At 43.0% G+C, this 27,556-nt stretch overlaps 1 protein-coding gene across 1 annotated transcript in view; it reads left to right on the plus strand.

Moving 5' to 3' along the window:
- The first annotated feature begins 17,489 nt into the window (after positions 1-17,489).
- NRP1 (neuropilin 1) overlaps positions 17,490-27,556 on the plus strand; it is a 112,636-nt gene continuing 102,569 nt past the window's right edge. The window contains 4 exon segments of the mRNA XM_054390201.1: positions 17,490-17,618; positions 17,620-17,652; positions 17,654-17,768; positions 20,967-21,141. Coding sequence (XP_054246176.1) covers positions 17,505-17,618; positions 17,620-17,652; positions 17,654-17,768; positions 20,967-21,141 — 437 coding nt within the window. The 5' untranslated portion in view covers positions 17,490-17,504.

Genomic DNA, 27,556 nt, shown 5'->3' on the forward strand with positions numbered 1-27,556 from the left:
ATCCTCTACATTTTTGTGGAGGATTTTGTCTTCTTTGCTTCACCTTCTGCATTAGTTATCAAACCTGCTTCTCCCTTCTGGTACAGGCTGATTTCTCACAGCTTAATACTCAAATTATTATCTTAAAATTCCTAAAATGCAGTTCCACCGCGGCTTAGCCACTTTTGCCGCTTTAAAAATTGCTACTTATTGATGATAATCACGTTAGAATGCTGGGTTTTCTTAACTAGTATAAGAGCTTAAGTTTTTAATCTGAGTCTTTTTCCCCCCTCACAAATTTCCAGAAAATTACTAGGATTAAAATACCATAAAGATTTCCTTTCAACCCATGTGAGCCTGTAACCCAGATTGCTCAGAAGAGGATCTTTTATCCCATTCAAGGCACGTATGTGCAGAGTGATGTAAAGCATGGTCTGTAGTCCATGTGTCTCCACTCCACCAGGACATTTGCACATCTTGCATGCTGTGGTTCACCAAAAAATGTATGAATTGAAGGAATTTTTTTGTTACAAGCAGCTATTTCTTCCCTCCACCTTCATCTCATATCTCTACCATCATCCATTTTATATACACCTTTTGAATGTCACCCTAGATGAAACATGTAAGGCTCTCAAACTGTGCTGGGCCCAAAGCGTGGTGAAAGCTGAGTCTTCATCCAGAAAAATAAAGGTGACCCTATGTGGGAAGCGAAGCCAATCTACTTCGTTGTAATTACTTGAGGGAAAGGAGCTGGGCAAATGAACTCCTCACCCTCAGTGAGTGTGAGTGGAGTGGAGACAAGCAGTGTCTCCAACTGTGGTTATACAGCTGGGATTGGAAAAGATAAAGGTGACCTCTTCTCTGGTGATACGTCAGTCAGTTTAAGAAGCAGCAGCTTTGAAGTTTGAGGAAGGGCTTCTTTTTGCAACCCAGATTTTGGAACCAAGGTCTGAAATTCATTAGATTAGATATTTCTGATCCCTCCTAAGAACTAAAGATAACATCTTTGCAAAACCACATAGCTATTGATCTTCTTTAAAAATGCATGTCTCAGTACTTGCAATTCTGTTCCTATCACATTGCTCCACAATCTCTTTTTTAAAGGTCTTCAAGAAGAAAGATGAGGATACATAAACCAGTCTGGAACCTTAATCTCTTCTTCATTCATTTTTTTTTTCAGATTAATTTGAGTTAGAAGAATAGCACAGAGACTGTTGTAGTCTCACTGTTGGTTTCTCCTTATCAATGGACAAAATCTCAGATGTCTGTTTTAATCTTTTAGATCAGTCAGCAGGCTTTGATACCTGTGGTCCTTGGTTGTGATAAACAGCATAGCTTTTATGCTATCATTCACTTGAGTGATTTTGTTCTTTCCTCCCCAAATGTCAACTCTAGTTCCCACTGAACTCAACTACAAAACTGCTTTAGACTTCAACTAAAACAGGTCTGGGCCCCAGGAGATGAAATAAAGTGATTTTGATCAATTGTTCATCTGCCCAAAGAACACTTTCACACAGGTCCTGCCAGCCTATATTTTAGCGCCCTCCTCTACATGATGCAAAGAGAGATAATAACACAATTTGGGCTGTTGTGCTATCAAGATGCAGATGACATGCAGCTCTATGCTTCATTTTCATCAACCCCAGATGGTGCAGCATCTTTGCTTTGCCTGTGCCTGGCAGAGATTAATACTTAGATAAGGGCAAGCCGACAGAAGCTTAATTCGGACAAGATGGAGGAGGTGCTATTGTGCAAGGGAAATCAGAGGTGATCTTGCTTCTTCTTCATTCCCCCTTTGAGAGGATTTTGACTTGGAGTGAATTTGGATTCCTATTGCTATTTGAAATAGCAGGTGGCTTTGACGGCCCAAGACAGCATTTCATATCTGCTTCAATTACACATCTATCACATTTCTTCTTGGCTTCGGCCAGTGCCACCTCCAATCCATGCCTTTGTAAATTCTAGACTTAATTATTGTGATGTGCTCTATATGGGGCTACAGATGAGGACCAACTGGAAACAATAGTGCGTGTTGAAACCAGCTGCTTGCCTGGCTGGTAATGGAAGCCACTGAGCACATACTAGATAGCTTCTCTGGCAAAAATTCTGTCTCCCTCCCCATCAGAGGGATGGTTCCCTCCCTTTTGAATCTGGCTTCTACACTGAATTAGTGTTAAATGACCTGGGTCCTATCTTCTTGAGAAAACGCCTCCTGCCAAGTGAAGTCTCAAAGCAATTTCTGACAATATAATGTTAGAGCTCTAGAATTAAACAAATAGGAGGCAGTAGCAATGCTTTTAAAACAAACAGCTCTCAGCTTCAAAATTGGCTTCTCCAACTACTCCAACAGAGCCCAAATGTGTTAAGCTTGGCACAGTAAATGACCCTTCACTTTTCCCTAGCTTTGGATTATCACCACGCTTATCACAAAGGACTGGTTTGGGAATCTCATAGTAATTTCATCTCTATTCATGAGCTTTTTAACATCATCATTAATATTGCATTAGAGGTATGGGCTCCCATGAAATTACACCAAGAAACTGACACCAAGAACTCAGTTCAAACAGCTCTGAACTCTGGATTCTCATTTTAAAGATTCCATCCATGACTCATTATTTCCCAAAATACGTGCTTCAGATAAGCACTCCCAGGCTTCAATATTTTTCTGACCTGCCTCTTGGGTCAACAGAAGTAGTTTGGAAAGCTCGAGAGAATAGGCTTCTATATTACATTTCAGCATGTCTTTTTCAAGTCCTAGCTAAAACTAGGACCTACAGAGAGGACATCTTAGGATACTAAATAATTCTCTTCAAATTCAAGAAGGACTTTTTGTTTAGTCCTAAGAAGGGAAAAGTCTGTCACTCTTTATTGCAGCTGAATCATCTATTGCAGGGGACAACTTAAGTAGAATAATGCAGTCAGAAGTTATACTACTTTGTATTTGATCCAGAATACTAAAAAATTATTTTTAGATACATTTTGTTATCTATATCCATGTCAGATAATGCTAATCTCCATCAGTAGTGAAACTGTCAAAATGATGTAAGTTACTGAGGACTGAGCTACAATGTTTTGAGAGTAACAGTGACAGAATCTGGGTTTTATGATAATAGACCAAGAATCAAATTGTTTCCTCCATTTCTCCAGCTAACTAGTACAGACCTTGTTACTTGAATACAATATAGTTGGGCCACAAAGATGATCCAAAAGCTGAGGCACTGCTGCATGATTGTAGGCTGAGGGAGCTGGGGTTGTTCAGCCTGGAGAAGAAAAGGTTCTGGGGGACCTTATAGTTGCCTTCCAGTACCTGAAGGGATCATACAGGAAGGTTGGAGAGGGACTTTTAATAAGGCTGTCTAGCAACAGGACAAGAGGGAATGGTTTTACGCTGAGGGAGAGTAGGTTTAGACTGGATCTTAGGAAGAAGTTCTTCAGTAGGAGGGTGGTGAGACTCTGGAATAGGTTGCTCAGAGAGGTTGTGGATGCCTTCTCCCTGGGGGTGTTCAAGGCCAGGTTGGTTGAGGCCTTGAGCAGCTGAGTCTAATTGAGAGGTGTCCCTGCCCATGGCAGGGATGTTGGAGTAGAGATCTCTGAGGCCCCTTCCAACCTAAGCCATTTTATGATGATTCATTCTATGATGATGATCTCTGTCTCAAGTATTGAGAAAATGGGATTTAGATGCAATTTATAGTTCTTGGGAGGGAAAATATTTCATTATTTCCTATATAGATTACATATACCAATAATGATTTAAATTCCTAAAGCTATGCAGGTGCTTGGATAAAAAAAGGAGATATTTCAATTCCTTGTTCTCTGCTTTGCTTAATTGGATTTTACTGAGCATTTTAAATCGGCTGAGACTTTTGATCAACGGCACATCCACCATCACTTCCAAGAGCTTTCACAACACTACAGACCTGAATATCTACCTGACAGACATATTTTTGAATCTACTAACAGCTCCTTACTAAGATATTTTCATCAAAAATGTAAAACCTTATAAAAAATTCAAATGTTTTGGCTCAGCTGAGGCCCTCAGCTAGAATCATGTCATCCCCTGTCTATATGGCATGGTGGTGTCTTTACTGGGGGCTTTTAACACTATAGTGATAGTGATTTCAAAGGTTCTAGCTCTTTTTAAGAGATAGCTGTGCTAGTCTTGATTTTGATCTGTCACCACCTTGCCACAATATGATATTCCAGGTTTCTTGTTTTGAGTAAATGTATTTTTTTTATCATTGCAGCTTGATAAAACAGAAGCCCATTTTGAACAATAAAGCATAAGTAATGTATTTCTATTTTTATATGTTTTCTTGGATATGATTGCAATTTATGAGAAAAACCACTATAATTATGAATGCAAATGATTTCACAGTTACTGCAACAGATTTTGTTTATATATGTTAAACTATGCTGAGAAAGAGCCGGCTTTGATCTGGGAAACTCATTAATGTCTTTGTAAAACAGCAATCAGAACATGGTGTACAGCAGTGATAGTGACCATGGGCCTCCAGGATGTGATTCAAACTGTGCCAGCTTTGAAATTCAAACACCTTCTTATGTCAGCAGACAGAAGTGGATCATTGGGAAGCTAGCAAAACATTTTAAATTAAATTGTTTTAGAATTGTTTTTCTAGCCTGATACTAATAACAGTATAGTTTACAGGGACAATAGAATCATGTTTTCTACCAAGAAAAAGTAGAAGTTTGGTGAGGACTGATGGTGCACATCCATACCCTGTGAAATTGAAAAGGGCGAGCATGCAAGCTTGAGCATCTGGGCCTTGATGTCCTCTCTGCATTCTCCTTTGTAGTGGTTTGAACTATTCCCTTCACATCTCTTCATTCTGAAGCTTGAGTTCATCCTGGGGTTAGCTTCAATCAAGGAGCAGTATGAATAAGACATACCATGTTTAGCTATCTCCATCTGTTACCATCCTCCAACATTAACCCGGAAGACCTTGTGCTCTTGCATGCAACCCAAAGTATTCACACAACACTCCAGGGCATGTGGATACTCTCCACATCACACTTATTAAAATCCTACTCTTGAGGCTCCTCATTAGCAGCCTGGCCTATGGACCCACTCCTGTTGACAAGCGTTGTTAACACCATGTCAACAAATGTTTGAGGAGCACTGTGGAGCCAGCCTGGGTCTCACAGAGAGAGCAGTCCTCCTTTCAGCATGCAGAAAGAAAGCCTGGGAGGGGAGGGCAGGGCCAGGTGCCCCAGAAGAAACACCAGGATATTGCACCATCCACAGGCCATACTGGTAACACCACACAAGTTCGAAACCAACAGTTATCCAGAAGTATTACAAAGACAGTGCCTAAAACACATTCCTTACCTTGCCCAGTTCCTGATATTTATCCACAGTCCAGTGTTTGACTCATTCGTAGTTGGTCCACGTGATCTTAGAAGGATCTAGCTATGTCTTACAAAAGGTATAGGGAATATCTGTGGGTGACCCAGCACACAGGAGCAAGATGGACACCACTCTGATGGGCTAAAGACCTGGAAGAGGAAGGGAGGAGACACGGCATGAGAAGGGTCATCACTCACCACCTTCAGTGTTTTCCCAGAACTCACCATCACACAGATAGACTTGTACTATAAGGTGGAAATGTAGGCATGCCTCTCTTACAGCAAATGTGAGATCCACTCTTGGATGTGGTGGGGGAGCAAACTGGCCCAGCAATATGGGATGGTGCCCCCCCTGCCCCTCTCAAAGGCACCTTTCTCCCTCCAGTAGGACATCTGAAACTGTAACAGACACTGGACCCAATACCCATTGTCAAAACACTTCCTAGATCTTTTGCTAGCAAGAGCAGTTGGAAGACCTGTGCACCCTGGCCTGGCAGCACAGGGAAATCTGGGCTATCACCTAGCAGCTGAATAACAGAAATTTGGATGGGAGAGGGTTGATGAATCCTTTGCACACTCAAGTCCCCCTCAGAAATCCTGCCTGGAGCCTCTGCAGAGTCAAATCCATAGGTATCAGCACAGGGATGACTGCACATAGCCCAGAGACTGCTCTCCACACTGGGAGCCGAGCAACAGGTAGGATCACCCTTCGCTTTGATTGCTTCCTCTCCACACCAAAAATATGTTCCCCCAAAAGTAGCCCTTCATTTAGGTTAACTCTTCCTTTGATAGTTTTCCTTTCACTGGACAGCACGGGATTTTGCCAAGATGTAGCACCTGTCTGTGCAGCTACTACTTGTCTATACTAGCTGATGGAGCAGGTCAGGGACTGTGCTCTGGCCTGATGGCAGCTAACACTTCTTGTTTATGTTTGTCCAGACTTCCTATGGGGAACGGTCCCTGGCCCATGCTAACTCTCAACCTTGCCCAGGCAAGGCCCACAAGCACTACCTCACACTGGCATGCTAGTAGTTATCAGCACTGTTCAGGTCCAACACCACACCCTCATTAGTTTATCAGTCCAGCTATGGCCTCTTAATTCACTAAAATATGGAACTATTTCAAATTGACAGAAGTGGGGATTGGAAAGACTGCAAGTTACAGAGCAACACTCTTTCCTTGATCCTTCCTCTAGGAAAATAAATCTTTCTTTGGACTCAAAAACAGGCTGACAACTGAACAAAATTATCCTAATATATTTTATACATATTAAGTTGAATTTCATGAAGATAAAATTTGCCATAGGACAGAGGCTAGCATCAGAGACTCACAGAAAGCTGACTTCTATCGAAGAGTGTTTCTCAGGCAAATCTTCTGATTAGTTGCCAAGGAATTGTTTCTTTTAAATGTTTGTAATACCTCACTGTTCAATGAGAGCTGATTATGGCTGGCAGCATTCTCATTCTGGGGCAGTAGGTCAATAGGTTAATATCTTGGCTAAAGGACCTGAGTGTGCTTCGCATGGCAACGCCACAGCATGCTGGCAGAATGCAACAGCAGACGATAAGAGTGAGGTTAGCTTCCCTAGTAACGCTCCTCTCCAGCAAGGGAAACATTGCCCACGAGTGTCCCCAGCCTCCTGCAAATACCTAATGTCCTCATGGGTTTCAGCACCTACATGCACTCTTGCCACCATCTCTAGAGATGCTAAACTTTCAAGTTACATTTTTGTTTTTGAATGCAGTGTTCAACTTTCACCTGCAGAAGTGTGAGCCTTTGGAAGGATGAGCAGCAGCTCATCTCTGGTCTTCTTTATCCATAAAAAAGACAACATTTAAAAATAAAAAATGGTTTGCCAGAACTCATCACATAAATTTTGTTTTGTTTTCACCCAAGTACCACATTTTCATAATTAAGAACCATTCATACAGTTTGTTTTCAAATTTTAATTCACCTTAAACTCTCCAAAATAGAATGTCTATACTTTACTGGATTAGAGACTTGGAGAGAGTCTGGATGCATTCCTGTGCAGACTACCCTGCTTTTGGCAGGGGGGTTGGACTCGATGATCTCTAGAGGTCTCTTCCAACCTCTCACATTCTGTGATTCTGTGAATATACTGTTGAAAGCAAATGTATTGCGTTTATACTGATTGCACCAGGACCACACATGTATGCCACAAAATCATCTTGTAAAATAAGAACCAAGACAGTAAATATGAGAGGCATTTTTCCAAAAATCCAGAAAATTCCCATCTTTCTCAAAAATGATATTTTAATTATATTCAGGGAGTGGTAACTGCGCATGTCAAAAAAATGGGTTTCATTAATTTTCTAACATTTCATCCCAATACTGTATTACAAAGGTCTGGCAGATCTTTTCTAATTATGCATAATTGGGTGAAAGAACATTTAAATTTCTATTACCATGTGAACTTTCTGAATGAAGGATACAGAGCTTTCCAGCAGAATTCTCAGTGTTTTACTACGGAGCTGAAAAAAACATCAGCTCCTATTTGGTGCTGTACGGCAGCTGAGGTTACTCAGTCTGTTACAAGATTGCTCAGTATCTTGCTAGATTAATTTGAAGTCAGGTTCTTGGCCATTGGTCACAGCATGGTATTTTCTGCCTAGCTGAAATCATCTTCATTCTAGTCAATAGCAACCAAGCAGCTTTTGGACTCACTGCAGGCAGATTACCAAAACATTATAGTGGGCTTTGACCTTTTTCCAGTCTATATGTGGTACCTGGGTTTTGTTTCTTTATTACTCATTAAGATCTTTCTGATGGAATAATTTACGCCAAAGGAGGAGAAAATAATAGAAGGTGTTAGGATATGCTACTGCATGATGAGCAAGCCATGAAGGAAATCTCCTAACCAACATAACATATAAATGTCAGGGAGTTACCATTGAACCCCAAAATCTCACCAGAATAAATCAACAGATCTGAATCCATAATAACCTTAAAGACTTATGTAAGATTATAACTACAGGTATGAAAAAGGAGACAATATCATGTTTATAAGTTCTGCAACAGTGACAAAGAAGCTTCAACACAGTAAAGCCAATGGAGCAGTTGAGAACAAAAAAAGCAATGGCTCCAGATAGATTTAGAAAAACATTGGACTGATTTTTTTTTCACAGCAAACAAGATGTTCTCTGGCAAATGATATGAATCCTTTTGTCAAGGCTGTCCAGATGGCCTTTGTGAATAAAATACTGCACACAGCAGTGACATACTTGTTGGACAGATAACTTACAGATTTGGAAACAGCCTGTTGGAGAGCTTCTTCATTAAACTAATAATGTTTCTGGTTATTTGGTTACAAGAAGCCAAGGGCCTGGTGACAATTGCACAAAAAGGAAAGTTTTAGCTGCTATGACAACCTGGACAACTGTGTTTCTCCTCATGTCTGAATTATATAAAATCATGAACTCACAATGAAAACCAGATTCCAAAAAGGTCTCTGAGAAATGTAAATCCATACCAGGGAGATGACAAGAACTCTGACACAATGATTCTGTTACCCTTCTGATTAAATAAAATTGAGAAGATTGTGAGATATATTGAAAACTGTTTTGGTTATTGCTTAGAAGCTTCTGTAAAGTCCCTTTTTTTTTCCACAAACCAGAAAAAAAATTACTGAATCAACTCTCTTCAAAACAGAGAGTGCTTAAGTTGACTTTATTGGCAACCAAACGGTCCAAATACAGAAATAAATGCAGTAGTAAAGATAAGAGTGAAGAAAAAGACAAACACAACTAACTTTCAAGAAAGGCGAGGCCTTTTAAAACATAATTTCCTATTCAATCAGACCTTGCCCAGACTCTCTTTCACTTTATTTTTATTCTTATCCTTACACACCAGAGAGTCTGCTAGTCCACTTTTATATCACCTCCACTTGGTTTCTCTGACATCCCTCAACTGCACCAAACAAGTTAAGGTGTTTTTAAAATTTCCTGTCCATATTTCATAGCTGAAATATTTTTTCTGTTTTAACTACATCTTCTTCATAAAGTAACAAAACAAAAAATTGCTGGGTGGGGAGTGCACATTCAAAGCAATTTTACAAGACACAATATTCCAGAGCAATTTTTCTACAGGCACTACAATGAGGAAAAAACTCTGAAAGAAACCAAAGTTCTGAAAATGAACCATTAGATCAGGCCATTTATACCTCTCGTTTTCCACTTTTAAGTCCCAATGGAAACAAAATGTACCTATGAGACACTAAGAGCTTGTTCCACATCTCAGTCCATATTCTTAAGGTACAAGACCAACAACAGCAGACTTTTAAACTAATTATATTTAATTTATTTGAACAGCACTCCTACCATTAGATGTAATCACCTGAAAAAAGATCTGCATGTTAGGGGTTGCTTACAGCTCCCTCCAATGAAGCTAACCAACTGGAGGTAATCCATTGCCTAAGCTTTAATCCCTTTGAATACGATTCCCTGAATTTCTAGCTAATCCACTATAGACTACAAATGGCTTCTCCATTTCATGTATAACATCAAAGTATGCCAATGTAAATGTTCTCTAGTTAATAAATAACCCAAACAAGCATTTAGCTGAAAAGCCATTTAGCATCAGCCGTAATAAGTGACAAAGAAAATTATGATCGAGAACATCTCCTGAAAGAGATGAGAGATGACTGAGAAAGGGAACCTGATCCGTAATGAATGCAGTACAACTGCTTGTTTACAGTGATTGCTGCATTGTAGCTGAAGGGGGTGCATGACAACCATGCAGTGCCACTGTGACAGCTTCCATTCCCTTAATAACACTGCGCCCTTCCTAGCATTATTCTATCAGATGTAACACGTAGAAAGCAGTGCAGGTAATTTGCAATAATATGATATAATCATATGGGTCTTTACAGATGAATGGATTACAGGACACTAATCTTCCAGACAAAAATGAAGCAAAACAAGAAACACAAAGACGTGCCTAACATTATTTTCACCTACTACTTCATGATCATAGACGTCCAGTCTGGCATACACCTCACTTTGGAAGGAACTGCTATTTTGGCTTTTTGTGGCAGTTATCTTAGTGTAAACACAGACACTGATATACACATTGTGTAACCAAATGGAAACAACTGAAGCTGATAAAAACAAGTTTATAATCTAAGAGTCCATTATCATCATACAGACTCTGTTTTTCTCCTTTGAAGTCAGTGGGACTTTGTTATTGCCTTCAATGGAAACATATCAGGTTCTTACTCTGTATGGGGTGGATTTGCTATGTATTGCTTCCTTCATCAAAGAAACAGCTATTTCAGGACCCCTTGAGTCAATCAGGTATTATTACTAAGGACACTACCATAAATCATATACTGTGTATGTCACCCACTTCCTATTTCAGACAAAAAGCAGATTACACTGAGAATATACAAATATTACTGTAGAAAAGTAAAAGAGTGGAACAATCTGGGAGAACATAGTGGCCATGCTTAGATTTTGACAGCTCCAGCAGTGCAAGAGGAGTTAGGCCTAGAAGAGACCCGATGAGCTTGTTGTCAAATTGGAAATGGAAGTAGAATGATATGTGTGATGATTTGCCTTTGACACAGATGAAAACATTTGACTTTTGATAATCAGATAATCATCTAATAAAGCCTTGGGCTGTGCTAATTTGTTGGAGTGGAATGTGTTTAGACAGGATGATGAACATGTTTTGATAAGGCATTTGTGAGATGGCACAGTTGTAATTCCGAGGAGTTTGGTAAGATATTTGAAAAGTCACTCTCACCATAACAATGTAGTCAGTGTGGAGATGATGTAAATGCAAATTAATCTGATATCTAACCAATGCAGTAAAGGCTCTGAATGTATCTTGCAATACATAGCCATATGTATATTTAAATAATGTATAAATCAGATGGCATGCTTTATAAAAATACATGGATTTGCAGTGGTTTGTTGGAAAAGGGTAACAAGCAAAGTGAGAGAAGAAGGATCATTTTGATGAGTGTGGCTGTGTGTGGAAAAGAGGTGTAACATGAGAGGACAGGGTGAAAAAGTATTGGGTGTGAGAGTCTGAGTAGGAGGATAAAAGATGCAGGAGATAAAAGGGTTGAGAGAGGAGAGTGTAGACAAGGGAAAATGTATGTCTGATCTTAAAGATAAGGGTAAATAGCTTCAGTTCAGTACAGTAAGCAACTGGAAGCCAAGCAGTGATTCATATGGCCAAAGTAACAGGAGAGTAGATGACACAGAAGCCTCATTTTGGAGACATTATAGGGGAAGATAAATGAAAGAAAAAGAAAACATCAGAGAGAAGATTATTATATTGGGTTTGCATGGAAAGGTTTCAGAAGTGGGAAGGCTACAGGAGTGGCCAGCCAGCTCCAAGACGGACCCAACCCTGGCCAAGGCCAAGCCCATCAGCAAAGGTGGTAGCATCTCTGTGGTAACATATTAAGATGGAAAAGTTGTTGCACAACAGCAACAGCAGCCAGAGAAAGGAATGAGAATACATGAGAAAAACAACCATGCAAATGTCAAGGTCAGTGAAGGAGAAGGAGGTGCTCCAGATGCTGGAGCAGAGATTCCCCTGCATCCCATAGTGAAGACCATGGTGAGGCAGACTGTCCTCCCGAAGCCCATGGAGGTTTCAGTGGAGCAGACATCCACCTGCAGCCCATGGAAGAGTCCACGCTGGAGCAGGGAGATGCATCTGAAGGAGGCTGTGACACCACAGGGAGCAAGCTCTTAGTAGGATCTGTGGATCAAGCAAGTCCATGCTAGGGGACCTACACTGGAGTAGTCTGTTTCTGCAGGACTACACTCTGTGTAAGGTACTCACATAGGAGCATTTGGTGAAGAATTGCAGCCCAAGGGTATGATCCATGTTAGAGAAGTTTGTGGAGGACTGTCTCCCATAGGTGGGACCGAACACTGGAGAGGAGGAAGAATGTGAGGAGGAAGGAGTGACAAAGAGTGATAAATTGATCACAATAACCATTCCCCATCTCCCTGCACTGCTGGTGGGGAGGATGTAAAAAAACTGAGAGTAAAGTTAAGCCCAGGAAAAAGGGAGGAGAGAGTGGCAGGTGGTTTTCATATTTGGGTTTGTTTCTCATTATCCTACTCTGATTTGATTGGCAAGAAATTAATTTTTCCCCAAGTCTACTTTGCCTGTGACAGTAACTGATGAGTGATCCCCCTCTGTCCATATCTCAACCCACAGGCCTTTTGTTATATTTTCTCTCCCCTGTCTATTTGAGAAGGGGGAGTGATATAGCAGCTTTGGTGGGCATTTAGCATCTACTCAGTGTCAATCTACCTCAGTTAAGAGCACCAAACTACATGAAGATATTAGTAGGTACTAGTCATAAAGCAAATACATTTCTATTCCCCACTAAATATTGGTAGGAAGTCACCATTTTCAGGCATTTAATATTACAGATTAGTTTAATTTGTTGTTTTTTCTTTTTTCAAAGTAGTACTAAATAAAGGTGTCTTCATCCATGGATTAATCATTTGCCAAACTTTGTTCTTAATTAAATGCATTACTGTGCTGTATGAGTGCTTAAAGGAGTAACCATCAAAGTTGCTCTGTCCTGCTATTGTTAAAATGGGAAAAGTGTTTTTCCCTTTGGAATTTTAAGTTTTATATTACATTATTTAGCCCAAGGCAAATATTTTTTATGGCTGAATTATAAAGTTCTTGAGAAACAGGTTTATAACAGAAGTGCAGAGAATCTTCAAAAATAAAGCATTATAAGCACCAAATCAAAGTGTGAAGCAAAGATGGGCCTGAACCCAAACCCCAAAGCTATCCACTCCATTAATTTCTACATACATTGGATTCACATTCGGTCTTTGTAACACCAACTCAGCCTTGCCATAAAATCCCATTACTGACGTGAAAATGGAGAGCTGAACAAATGTGTAAGCAGTTGCAGGATCAGGACCTAAAATACCATGACTAAAATGTGAGAAGTGGATTATAAAAAGAGACTTCTGAATGTTTCATTTGATACCAGTTTATATTCAAGATGATTAAAGATTAAATATTTTTCAGATAAATATATGTAAACCAAGAATAAAATGTCTTCACTCATCATTTCAGGGCAATTCATGCATGGAAGAAACCTGCATCTGTATCTGTAACAAGAGAAAAAAAAGATGGGTAGAAAAGCTAGACTAATGCCATTCACATTGTGATAGGAATAGATGTTAGTGTACTAGACTCTGCTGTATTTCCTAGACCTTGAGAATTCAACAGCAAAATTGACCCAATCCAAAATCCAGAGCACCCATAAAGTGCTGAGGAAGGGAAGCTAGCCACAACAGAGGCCATTCCTGCTCAGCTGCCTTTGCAGCCTGGTGCACATCTCTGTGCAAGAGGAGGAAGCGCTGATATTTGAAACATGAGCATGTGGAAATAAACCTTGGCATATGGATTAGTGGTTTTAAGGTGGGCTAAGGTGATAAAAGCAACCTTCATCATTAGCCTTACAATTTATCTCACTGTATCAGCTTCACTAATGTACACGTTCTGCCTGCATTTAAGTGTTTAGTTTTTCTTTCAGAGAACAGAATTTCTTTAAAATGCATTAGCTACTAACATACTGTGTCTGCATCTGTGGAAAATCACTTCTTAATCCAAAAACAAATTGAATGAACATTGTGGTTGGTTGGTTGATTGGTTGGTTGGTTTGTTGACTGGTTGGTTGACTGGTCGGTTGCCTGGTTGGTTGGTCTGGAGCATCTTTAAAGCATACAACTGGGAAGGAGTATTTCCTTTCTGCAGATTTGTAGAAATTGCCTGATAGACAATGCTAATCCCAAAGCAAGAGAGTCATCACTGTCATGTACTAAGTGTAATTTTTGATATATGTTCTCCCTGGGTATTTGTTTACTCTTTTTCACTTACAGAATTAATCTTGGCCTCTGAGACCCAGTTTTTAAAGTGAACATATATGTACATACTTCTGCAACTCACAGAATATCTGTGGCTAGAAGAGACCTTCAAGATCATCTAGTCCAACCTTCGATCCAGCACTGCAAAGCCACCACTAAACCATGTCCTTGAGAACCAGGTCTGTATGCTGTTTAAATATCTCCAGGAATGATGACCCCACCACTGCCCTGAGCAGACCATTCCAACGTTTGATAACCCTCTCTGGGAAGAAATATGTCATAACATCCAGCCCAAACCTCCTCTGGTGCAGCTTGAAACCATTTCCTCCAGTCCTGTCACTTGCCACCAGGGAGAAGAGGCTGCCCACCTCCTCACTCCAACCTCCTTTCAGTTAGTTGTAGAGCACGAAAAGGTCTCCCTTCAGCCTCCTTTTCTCCAGTAAGCTACCACTAGCAGGTAGTTTCTGCTTTCAAAAACTTTATTTTAAAACCTATACTGTCTCTCAGTCAGTCTCAGACTATGAGGTTTCAGGACAGGAGCAATTTATCTCAAGGATTGTCCAGCAGCATGAGAGTTTCAATAATCAGAAAGCACTGTTAACTCTTCCCATCCCCCTTCTTCTGGGAACTTCACTAAAGGGAAAAAAATAAAGGGGGCTTAATGTGCTACCCATAAAATATACATCTCAATCAATCAAGGAAATGCAGAAGTACTGCATGTCGTGATCCAGAGACTGCCTGAAGACAGAGAAATGAGACCGAACCAAATAACTCAGTCTGACTAGTTCCAGCCTGCCTGGTTTCCAGCCTGCCTGCAGACATGGGCATGAGCAGGAGCAAGGACAAGGGCAGGGGCAGAGGCAGAAGCAAAGGAAGGAAAGAATGAAGTGCAAAGAGAGTATACTTTACTGCATGACATTATAGAATTGCAATCTCAGAAGAGATGGGGAATGTCTGGCAGAAGCTCAGAAAGTAGTGATGAGAAAGTGTGCAGTATGAAACCAGCAGACAGATTTCCTACAGACTTAATCTCCAGACTTCAGCTGACCTTAAAGTCAGGGCTTCAAAAGGGCAGTGAGGGAGAGTGAGAGTGGAAGGCTCAGACTTGGGTCTGGAGACAAAGGGATGGAGGAGGCTGAATCTGTGTATGATTTCTGAACACAGATGTAACACATTTGTAGTTAATCTGTGTGGCTGCAGCCTTACAACTATGTTTGAAAACTATTTCAAACATAGTTATGTCTTTAGAGTGGACAGGGATTTACTGCTGAAGCTCCAGTCAGAGGATGACCCTGCCCCCAGCAAAGCCCAGCTCTTTTCCTTCTGCATCCTTCAGAAAGCCTCCTTGTAGAGTAGGTCCTTTAACAGGCCTTTTTCCTGGTGAAGCGTTGAGAGAGTTTGCCTCAGCTGTACACCAGTATCAAATTGTTTTCAAACTCTGCTCTGGGAGATACGAGTGGCTGACACCCACCACTGGCTGCAGGTCAGACTCCTAGCACAGACCCATCTTTGGGGTCCATTTAACACTGTGTTTCAGCTTTCAGCCTTAGAGCTCTTTGTCTAACCCCCACCCCAGTGACTGGATTGTCTCCATACAGAGGGAGCTCAAAACCACTCCACATAAAAGCAGCAGACAGGTTCAGCTAGGTAATCACTCCTCATGTTCAGGGACAGCCTGCAAGGCAGGGCAATGGGGCAAGGAAGGGACAGCCCCATAACTGGTGAGCACCAGACCATGCAGCCAAAGCAGCAGGACTCAGAGCCCACTATGTCCCTTCTTTGTGGCTGTCCAGTGGTGCAAGCAGGGGTGGGGGGACTGCTCAGAAGAAGACACTCCCCAGTGGGGATTTCATTCTGCGTAGGCTCCATGGGGAGTGGAGGTGGCCCTGAGGGACCCCAACCATTCCTCAGCCCCAAGAGGCTTCGTGTGAGACAGACAGACTGCGGGGACAATGTCGCAGGGAAAGTGAAGAGAGGTGGGAATGACAGCCAGAGTGGGTGAGAAGAGAGGTGGAAAAAGGGTCGGGAAGGAGAGAGTTCATGGAGGCCCTTAGGAAATGCAGAAATGCAAAGGGGACAAGGGTCGTGGCTAGCCTGTCACCTGGGGGCACCCCCATGGAGGCTTCTCAGAATTCAACCCACACTAGCATGGCCAGCAGCCCCTGGGGTCACAGGGGATGTAGGTATCCCACTGAGGGACAGCGGGGATTCCGAGGGACACGCGTGGGGCCGGATGCTTGACTGCACACTCGCACGAAACAAAAACGGAGAGTTGGGCGGGGGAGCGGTAGAGCGGGAGGGAACGGGGCAGGGTGCCTCTGAGGCACAGGGCACCCCAGAGGGAGCGGGCGGGGAGGTGAGCAGGGGTGCCTGTGTCTGTGTGTCTGCGTGTGGGGTAGGGCCGGCAGGGGCTACGGGGGCTGCTGGACAGGAGCGGACCGGGCCCGGCAGGGCAGGGCAGGACAGGGCTGTGCGGGGGCCGCTCAGGGGGCGGCGGGGCGCAGGTGAGTACCTCCCGGATCGGTTCAACCTGCCGTGGCGGAGGAGGACGCTTCTCATTCCCCTTCTCTCCCTCCGCCGCCCCCACTCTCCCCCCTCCCGCGAGCCAGCCCCCGCCCCAGCTGGGTGTCAGGGCTGGGGCTTGCCGTGTTTGTTTGTTGCTTCTTCCGCGCTGCCGATGTCTTGGGGGGCTGAGGAGGAGGAGGAGGAGGAGGAGGGCGGGGAGGGGGAGGGGACTGGGGCTTGGGAGACGGCGGCTCCTCGGCCTCTCTTATTGCCGCTGAGTTGCGCTCCTCTTCCTCAGGCTGCGAGCAGGAGCCGCCCGGGCGCTTCTCCCTTCCCCACCGGTCCATAGTCCCTGCCGCAGCAGCGCGCGCTCGCTCGCCTCCCGCCGGGGCAGGTGAGTGCGGGGCTCGGGCACTGCCGCCCCGGGTCTGCCAGCTCCGCGGGAGCCGCGGCGGCGGGAGAACGGGACAAACGGGGAGACGCAGTTTGCCAAACTCCAGCGCCAGGCTGGTCCCCGCTCACGGCCGCTTTCCCTTCCTTCTCTCCGCAGAGCACCCCCGCCCCGTCTCCCGGAGCTCGCCCTGGCAGAGCGCTCCCGAGGTGCCAGCAGCCGCCAGGATTTTTGTTTGTCTTGTTTGTGTGTTTGTTGGGGTTTTGTTTTCCCTTTTTTTTTTTTCTCCCTTGTTTTCATTTGGGTTTCTAGTCTCGCTGGGAATGGCAGGGACAGCGGTGCCTGGAACAAGTGTGAGGAAAGGGAGAGGGAGCCGGAGCTGAATGACAGGATGCAGTCGACTTGAGGCACAGAAAGAAGCCAGCGTCCCCCTGCCCCAGGGACTGCCCTTGCAGACCCAGCTTTCCTGGCCAGTTCCTGACTCCGGCTGGAGGATTTAAGACCAAGGAAGAGTTGTACGTGGAGGGCATTTTTGTTTTGTTTTGTTTTTTTCTTCCTTTCCCTGCTGTCGGAAGAGAAAATGGATTGGGGACTTCTCCTGCACTGTGCAGCCCTCACCTTCACCCTCGCCAGGGCGCTGCGAAGCGGTAAGTGTCACGGGGGGACGTCAGATGTCAGTCCGGCCAAGCAGCTGCGCAGCTAGGCTCCGGAGCTGCCGGAGCCAGGGGGGAGACGGGGTCGGCACCGGCCTGAGGCCGACTGAGGGTAACTTTCTGCCGGGGAAGGGAGCGGTACGGCCCTCGCCCGAGAATCGCCAGCCCTGGCCTTGCCCTCCGACTTTATTTTCTGCTCTTCGGGGTGGTGTGTAGAGCAGGCTGCTCGTTCTCACTAGACCAGGACAGCCAATTATCTTAATAATGTTTCCTCCCATAGGCAATTAAATAAGTCTCGCCTTCGATATCTGAAAGATAATGAACACTTTAAAGGGAAGGCTTTCTCATCACCTCCTTTTCTCAAAGCATAACATTTCAGATTATCGTGCTCTTCACTAGCTGTTTGTGTACCTCCGGGCAAAGCTCTCTAGCCTACCCCTTCCCCAAGTCTGCAGTTTACGTCCAACTTGCTCAGTGCCAAGAGAGAAGCTGAGCTTTTCTGTGAGAGAGATCCCATAACAAATGACTGATGTAGCTAGTGTAGTATCAGGCAGACCTTGAAAACACAACTAATTAAAAAGCAGCGTGCTCCTCCTTCTTCGAACAATGCCGGGGCACCGTGACTATTTCACTGCATGATGCATTTTTAAAGACAGTCTAATTGTTGAACTACTTGACGTTTAGCTCTCACACATAAAACAGCTCATGCAAGCTTTCCTTCCCTGACAAATCCTGAGCAATTATTATTAACTAATTATCAAATATTTACTTTTGCCTGACTGGGTTTTCAATCAAAGTAATTAAAAAGAAGAGCGCACCTTCCACTTACGCTGGTATATTGTTTTAATAAGGGACCACAAGTGGAGTGTGGTGGAAGAGAGAGTATTAAAATCACATGTTTTATGATGGAAGTTAATCTCTTTCCCAATATGTTTTGGGAGGCTGCTTAATTTAATCAGGATGAGCTGCCTCCTCCAGCACTGTGGTGCAGGAGCGAGGCACTAGAGGCGTGTGCCAAGCCTGGTTTGGAGCTGCTCTGAGAGGTACACTTTGCTCACCCCCTGCCCAGATTGGATGAGGGAGGTAGCCAGCCACGTCCTTGACTCCCATATTAAACCAGGACTGCCCGTAGTCCGGCACCCTCTGAGGGGTGGGAGGGGGCCACCCAGTGCCTTTCCACTAAAGGAAGCAGAGAAGGATGGGTTGCTGGGCAGAAGCCTCTACCATAAGCAGTTAATGTGTTGGCCCTGCTGGAGTAACCAAGGCCATTAACCTCTGTAACCTACCAGACCTACTAATGCCACCCTCACCTACATGTAGTACTAGTGTCCATTAAATTAATTCATTAACCTTACTTAGAACTAATGGTCCAAAGTCATTAGAAACTGCTCTTCTTAATCAAGTGTGAGAGAGATTGCACAGAGCCGGGGAGTCTAGCAGACCACATTATCTTATTACACTGTCACTTTCCCAGAAGTCACAGATTAAGGAGCACTGGTGGTAGTGAGTCCACCTCAGCGTCCTCTAAAGTGACTCTGTCAAGTGACTAGAAACAGCACTGCTTTATTTCAGGCATTTAACAGATGCCAGACTCTGCCATGTTGTTTGCCGAGCTGGAGTGGGCTTAATGAGACAGGATCACTTTCTGAGTGTGCTTACACAGAGAGGAAAAGGCAAGATTCCCTGAGAGCCCCAGACAGCGGATTAGCAAGATCACCAGTGACAGCTTTTGAGCTTTGAGCTGCCATGCCTTTTGTTCTGGTCAGAGGAAAACAGCCAGTTTTGCAAAGGCAAGGCAGAAATAAATAATATGATACCCTTTCCCAGTAACATGCTTACCAATATCTGGGTTTTAAACATACAGCTGAGTGCATATCATCCCATTCCCTGCTAATTTATGGCAAATAATTTCTGTAAGGACTGTAGCTTTATGCATTTTTGATGTGCGCTTCCTCTTTCTCTTCCATTTGACCTGTTTTTCCTACAATAAAATCTCGTTACACTTATAAATTGATTCTCAGAGCAAGGAATGTCATTTTGCTTTCACAGGGAATGTATTAGATACAGAACTGCAGACTGTATATAGCATTATTGGGATGTAGTGATATATAGTCTTGTTTTTTTAGTGTAGACATTCTTCCTGTCTGTGGTTTACTGTCATATTTTATTGCTCAAAATTAAACAATCAGTGTGTGGATAAAATTTTTCCTCCCTGAAGGCCTATAGAAAGAAATCCATAGTAGTAAAAAAGTGATAATACAAACCTGCACTGGACAGTGAAGTGACTGTGTAGGTTGGACTGGATTTTTTCTTATAAACCTTAAAATGCAATCCTGACAATGCTGGCCAGAGGAGTGAGAAGCAGCAGCATACTGCATTTCACAGTCACACTTGGTGATGCTGGAAACTTTTTGCAACTATTTTGGTATTAGAAATAAATCTTTGTTGTTGAGAGGAGGAAGGGATGGAGAGAAGAGGAAAGGATGTTGTTCTGCTCCATTACTTTGATGCAGTTTCCAAGCATGAACAAACTTCCTTAAAGGAATAAATAGTGGATGATTTCTGCCTCACTAAAACCACTTTGTTCTCTGCTACCCTGAGTTTGAAGATCACAGATAGTTTCAACTGGCCTAGATTTATGGACTGATAAAACAAAGGGAGGGTCTGCTGTGAATCAGCTTGGATCCACCAACACAATCTCAGTGGTCAGTGACACAGACCAGGCTGATCCCATGGCTGGGCAGGGGATCAAATAGCATTCTTCTAGTTCTCCTCCCAGCTTTCCTTAAAATTTCATACTTAAGAAGATTATAAATTTTGGAGACAATTGTGTCTTGGAGACCCTTCTGTGCCAACATTAACACTGTTGCAAGGATTCAAAGTTTTAACTGTGTAAGTGGTGCTGTTTGCTCAGGGTGGGGGGTTTTTTAAAAGGATACTGTTTAGAAGTGGGTTATCTTCTGCTACCTGCTCTCTGTCTAGCTGTTGGATTTAGGGGTGGGCACGGAGATGCAGACCTTTTCCCTTCGGTAAAATGTAGCAGAGATGCCTTTGCCTTAAAGGCATAAGGATGGTTGGTTGAGGAAGGCTAAATCCCCCCAGCGTTCCCACGACCTCGTGTGGTTGGCTGCTGCGGGCTGAAACCGGCTACTTGCTGGGAAGGTGGAAGTGAACTGTTTGCTTTCCCTGCAGATAAATGTGGCGACACGATCAAGATTTTAAGCCCCGGGTACCTCACCTCTCCCGGCTACCCCCAGTCCTACCACCCCAGCCAAAAATGCGAGTGGCTGATCCAGGCCCCGGAGCCCTACCAGAGGATCATGATCAACTTCAACCCACACTTCGACCTGGAGGACCGCGACTGCAAGTGAGTGCTGCCGCGCTGCGCTGCGGAGCGCCACGGCGCCACCTGCCGGCCCGGTTCCGCCCCGCGGGGCCAAGCGCGGCGGGAGATCGGCGGGATCTGGGGCGATCTGCTGAGCTCCGGGGGTACCCGCTGGCTTCCAGAGGCTCCGCGGAGCTCCGGAAGGATCTGAGAGATTCCGGAGGGATCAGCTAGCTGTCGGGGGATCCACATGGATCCCCTGGCTCCCCGGGGGTATCCGCGGGGTCCGGGTTAACCCACCGAGGGGCTGCAAATTATGTTTGCTGTGGTAAAAAAGCAGGAGTTGCTCAGTGTCCCAGGCTGGGGGGGGGCGGGGGGGGAGGATTAAAAGATCTTTGCAACTTTTTGAACTTTGCAAAGCATATGCGAATTCTGTCTGCCTGATGGGAGAGGCAAGTGGATGATGGTCATGATGCATGTCATGGGTGTGCTATTTGGATGAGGTACCGTTGTGTGTTTGTTGGCCTGATTTGTTCTTTGACTAAATTTCTTAGAGTTTCAAAAAACAGTTCCTTTTTTTTTTTTTTTTTTTTTTTAATCCACACAGATACATACAGCCCATTGCAGAAACAGGCAATTTATAAACTGCAAAATCCTCTTAACATGAAGTTAGTCCAGCTTTTACTCTCGCCCTTTAAGGGGCAGTGGGCTGCAGGACTGATAGCCATATTTCCCCTTTTTTCCCTTTGATGCTGGCTTACAGCCAGTAGCCCTTCTTTTCTCTCTTCCTGCTCTACAGCAGTGCTCTGAGCAGAGGAAGAGATTAGCTGAGGTTAGCTTGGGTCCCCTATGCTTGCATTCCCTTTGACCATTTATTTCCAAGAGTCAGAAGGGGAGTCAGAGGCTCCCAGAATCTGTTCTCCACTTTTCCCTAAATCTGTAAACCACTTAGCTTGCACAAGGCAACACATGGTCAGATCATTCCGCTCTCCAACATGCCCTCTAAATTCAGCCTATTTGTTTCATGAAGAAAATATTTTAGTGATTCATTATTTTAAAATTTCTTGACTATTGTTTTTTTTTTTTCATCTCCTTCTGACAACTGCAAGAGACAGTTCTTGTTCATTATGATGTTACTAGTCAAGGCTTTCTCTGCATGTCAGAAAGATTAAACTCAATAGCTATTGGTGTTTGGCTATATGGGAATAGTCAGGATTCTACAGGATTTGGTCCAGTTAAATGATGCTCAGCATTGTCAGGAGTGGTTGTGACAGACCATGAGGTTAGTGTGTTAGACCTACAGAATGAGAGCAGCTGTACTCAAGTGCTTCATTTTTTTGCCATGCATGGGTTTTGTTCCTATTATTTAATAAATTCATTGCTTAGATCACAATTATTGATTTCCGTTAAAAATGAAGTTCTTTAATGAACTAAGTGTGGTGCTTAGTTGCTTTTTTGTTTCTGTTCTTGTTGGGGTTTGTGTTTTGTTGGGTTTTTTTAATAATATTTCATACATTAGTATAGAGTGATAATGTAGAAAAACTCTGTGCTCATAAAACTAAACTGACTCTTTGTTAAAATGAGGCTTTTACGGTGGTGTTGGAGCTGCAGCTCCTGTTCATGCCATATGTTCACACACTGACTTCCCATTCTTTAATTTTTAATTTGTTGTACTCAGGCAATGATTTAGGTCCCTGTGTCTTCTTGATACAGGTTTTGCTTTCGTTTGGTGGGACAGTGCTAATGCTTTAAAATGTTTGTCTCTCTTAGTCTCTCTTAGTCTTGTAGACATTAGGAAATTAAATCAAGCATATTTCAGTGTCAAATCCTTTTTGTCCCTTTCTAGAACACATGTTTTTCCAACACTGTAAAACCAACATAGTCTCTGACAGCAGTAAAGTGGTGTAGAGCATACAGTTATTCGAGGAACAAGTAATCTTTGTGGCATAGTGTTGTGCTAAGCAGTGCTAGACTGAGCTGAACTGGGTCCAGGGAAGGAATTGACTCTCTCCCTCTGTCACTCCCTTCTCAATATTCATTGTCCACTCTCCCCCCTGCATTATTTCTTCCCCTGAAAGGGGGCCCAGTGCAGTAATGAGATGGTAGTGGCCACAAGGAAGTCTCTAAACAAGGTTGTTTGCATTGTCTTTGCAACAGTGATGACTTTACTGTTATTTGGTCTATGGTGAAATGATAATCTTCTAGCCTATGCTAAGTTATTCAGCTGCTACTTCACTTGTATTTAAAATTGCTCTTTTTAACTTGAGAGGGATTGGGTTTGTGCCAAAAAACTTAGGGCCAAAATAATAGAAAATTATTTCAGCAACAGGAATTTGTCAACAGTCTCCCTCTGGTTTGAAATTTCAGTGTCTACTTACAAAATTCACATTCCTTGTAACAAATGTTGGATTCAACAGGAGATTAATGCAATAAAACACATCACAAGATTTTTTGATTTTGCAGATAAGTACATTTTGAATTCATAATATACTTAATTTATTAGCAACTCAGTCTGCAATCTAGAAATGTGCAATTTATGTTACACTCTAGTTTATTGAAAGGTTTAGCACTGGAAATTAATAAGCACTTAAATATGAAATGCAGATAGAAAATGAGAGATAGGGGAATTGTGTCTGGGAACAAAAAATGCCCCATACAATTAGAGCAGACTAGAGGAGAAGATTAGCTTGCTGGCCTAGCTCCCAAAATCCTCTTTATAATGCTGTTCATTGCATCTCAGACATTAGTTAGCATTGAAAACAACTTTAATAACAAGGACCTCCTGAGTCCAGGGAGGGAAACAATGTGCCTTTGGAAAGGGTACCTTCTTGTTCTGTAGTGACAACAAGAAAATCAAGAGACCTTATCTAACTTTTAAAAATATTACTCTATATAGAGGGCTAGATGTACTGAAATGTAAAACTGGTGAAAGGTTGATTCTCTGAGGAGAATCAAAAGCAGCAAATTTCAGCGTTAGCTGTACTGAAGCTGTTCCCAGTTAGTCTCTTTGTGTGTTAGAGTTTGGAATTAATTTTAAAAATATGTCCTTGATTTACCTTGATTTATTATGCTATGCTTTAATGAATAAGTATTTCTCAAATGACTCCTAATAAAATCACATATGTATGATTTTCTGAGGATCAGAACCATTTGAGTTGTTTTAGATTTCAAGCAAGCATGGTGAAAATTCCTGTTTCTCTGGAGCCATTCCAAAGGACTCAACTTTCACAGTTTTGAAGAATAAAGATAGGCAAATAATTAAAATATGTTCACACAAGCTAGATTCATCTAATAAAAAAAAAGCTTCTAGCCAGAACTACTGAACCAGCATAATGGAAATACAGGATCTCAAGGGGAAGTATACAATCATGTCAACCACAGATTGTTATCAAGGACATACATAATGAAAAAATACACAGTCTCTTTTTGACTTTTAACTTTAATGAGTGTTATGCCTCTTCTTCAGGAGGCCAAGAAACAGAAATTGTGGTTATACTTCAAGAGAAAAGCCATTTCTATTTGCTGTTTTGCCTTTTCTCAAGCAAGCCCCAGTAATAGCCATGCATTTTTGGAGTCAGGAACAGGATTAAAATGAGAAGAGGAGACAAAACATATGGCTACATATTAGCTAAAACGCTCCAGTGTTTGTTGCATGTGGTAAATGCTTTTCAGCACTTAGTGCAAGCTGTACAAATCTCGTGTTGCTGAAGTATCCTACTGTGTAAATGTAGCCATCTTGAATCTAGTAAAACTTTATACCTAGATAATAAACAAGACTGTCACTGATACAGTATTTTGAATTTATGGAACTTTTCCGGTTTCCCAGCAATGCACACTATCAGCATGATAATTTATAATGGTTTGTGACAAATGTTGCTGAGCAAAGAGGTGTGTGGTTACATTCAGATCAGATGTCATTACCTAGGGAGCAATAAAAATTTCACAGACACTAGGTTAAAAACATTAAGAAAATGAATGTGAAGCTTCAGAAGAAAAGGGCTTAAGAAAGGTGGAGGGTTGGGTAGAAAAAGCCCAATAGTGGTTTCCTTACTGACAAATTATTGACTTTGTTGCCAGACCTGACTGTATTGTTTTACAAAGTTTTCATAGATATACCACACAGCACAGAAGTTGTTTTATTTGCCATCATTTATAAACACAGAGAGTAAGTATCATCCTTCTTTGACAATTACAGAGTGTATAGACAGTGCTGTCAAATCTCTTGGAATGGAAAAATGGCCCATTTTGGAAACATTCAAATTGTAGAAGGAGAGATGTCACAGATAATTATTCTTTATATTGTGTTTACCAGGGATTAGTTACACTGATGAGATCAGAATTGTATAGAAACTGCAGTCAGTTATAGAATGCAGAGTAAAAAAATACCTATGATTGTTTATACAGATGAAAACATATACTCCAGATCCTTGAGCAATGAAGAAGGCATTGCAGTCTAGACCTACAGAGAGTGAAAATGTAGCCCCACAGAACTCCTGTAGACCTTAATGACATTAGAAATTAATCTGTTCATTTTACTTCTAAATAATGTCAATGGATTTATGCTATAAATCTGTAGGTATAACAAACTGCAGCTGGTAAAATAAACAGGAGCAAGGCAAGCCATGGCTCAGCCTCTCCTTGGTTTCTGCAAAGTTTAAGCTTTCATTTACTTTTGTGTAAATCCTGGTTCCTATTCTCCCATGCAGTGAGATCTGCTTTGTGCAGACTTTGTGCTTCATGTTTCTTTCATGCAGAGGCAGTTTGAGCCCTTTGGGTTGAGCTGATGGAAGTAAAAGGAGCCTCGGATGGCTCTGAGCTGCTGTGGTAATTTAGTGGTCACATCCTAGCTGCCCACCCAGAGAGCTGTCTGTAAAGAACTTCTCTGGGCTGCCCATCAGGCCTTGCCTATCACAAGGCTCCTGTCAATAGCTGCACACGTGAGAGCTGCTTTCTCAATGCCCAGAGGTGCAACTGGAACCTGGCTCCAGGCTTGCTAGCCCTGTACTGCTCCCACAAACTGCACCGAAGATATCTCAGGTGTAATGAAGAGTCTGAGTCCAACACAGCCCTGTTATGGTTGGAAGCAATGGAAATTTCACCCTCCACTTCCACAGAGCTATCTCCTGTTACTCTTTAAGGTTGTGAAGAAAGCCCTGTAGGACTGGTTTATGATTGTATCAGTTGTTTTCATGGCAAATGTCAGTCAGAGCTTCTTATTTCCCTCTCCCTTCACTGCTCTTGTGTGAGGTGACTGCAGCCAAGAGTGTGAGGTAGGCAGGAGGGCGAGCAGATCATTCAGAGCTGTGACAGGCAGGGACTAAGTGTGTCCAGAGAAGTCTGAAGCAGCCAAGGCCTCTGAGCTTTGGAAATAAATATGGTTTTAATGGCCTGGCCCTGCTGCCCTGGGCATCAGCATTGAGCCTTTAGTGATTTGCCTCAGGACAAAGTACCAAGATAGGCAGGAATGCCTCCTCCTCACTTGCTGGGGGCAGCTGGAGGAAGTCCATGCTCCCCAGTTTGTTCTGTTTGGAATTAATTAAATCACACAGCCCACACACCTTAAACCACTCCACTATGTGCTTCACCACAGGAGGCTGGCAGAGGCCTGAATGTCTCTCAGACAAGGCCAGGTTCCACAGAGCTGTGAGTGGGACATGGTGCCCAGCACTGACCTGCTGGAAAAGCTGTGCCTGGGCCAAAGGGATGCCATCTCCACCCTCTTGTCCCTCAAAAATCTGTCCATCGAAAGCTGTCTGGAGAAGAGAAGACTGAGAGGGGATCTCATAAATGTGTATAAATATCTGAGGGGTGGGTGTCAAGCAGAGGGGGCCAGGCTCATTTGGGTGGTTGACAGTGATAAGACAAGGAACAATGGGTTCAAACTTGAACATAGAAGATTTCACCTCAACATGAGGAGAAACTTTTCTACAATGAGGGTGACAGAGCACTGGAACAGGCTGCTCAGGGGGGTTGTGGAGTCTCCTTCTCTGGAGAGTTTCAAAATCAACCTGGATGCATTCCTGTGTGGACTACCTTAAGTGATCCTGCTCTGGCAGGGGGGTTGGGCCTGATGATCTCTTGAGGTCCCTTCCAACCTCTGATAGACTGTGAGACTAAGAGATTATTTAAGACTACTAAAGGGGTGAAGGGGACCATTCTTCATTCTATCCCCAAAACAAGAAATTGGTGTTTTTGGCATAGTTAAGGATAAGTCATTGCTGTGGATTTGGGGGACATAGGACATCTCATGTTTCTGAGTGTATTTTGAGGGCATTTCTCTAGTTTATATAAAGCACACAAAAGGCTTTCTCAGGGAGTATGCTGCTGCAGCACTGTTGTTTGATAGCCTCTGAAAAGCTACAGTAAAATAGGCGAAGGAAAGGAGTCGTCCCAGAAAAAACACTTGCAAAAAACACTTGTTGCAATAGACATAGAGCATGTTACTATGCAGACACAT

The sequence above is a fragment of the Indicator indicator genome, chromosome 20 (genome assembly GCF_027791375.1).
Source record: "Indicator indicator isolate 239-I01 chromosome 20, UM_Iind_1.1, whole genome shotgun sequence".
In the NCBI taxonomy this organism is placed as follows: domain Eukaryota; kingdom Metazoa; phylum Chordata; class Aves; order Piciformes; family Indicatoridae; genus Indicator; species Indicator indicator.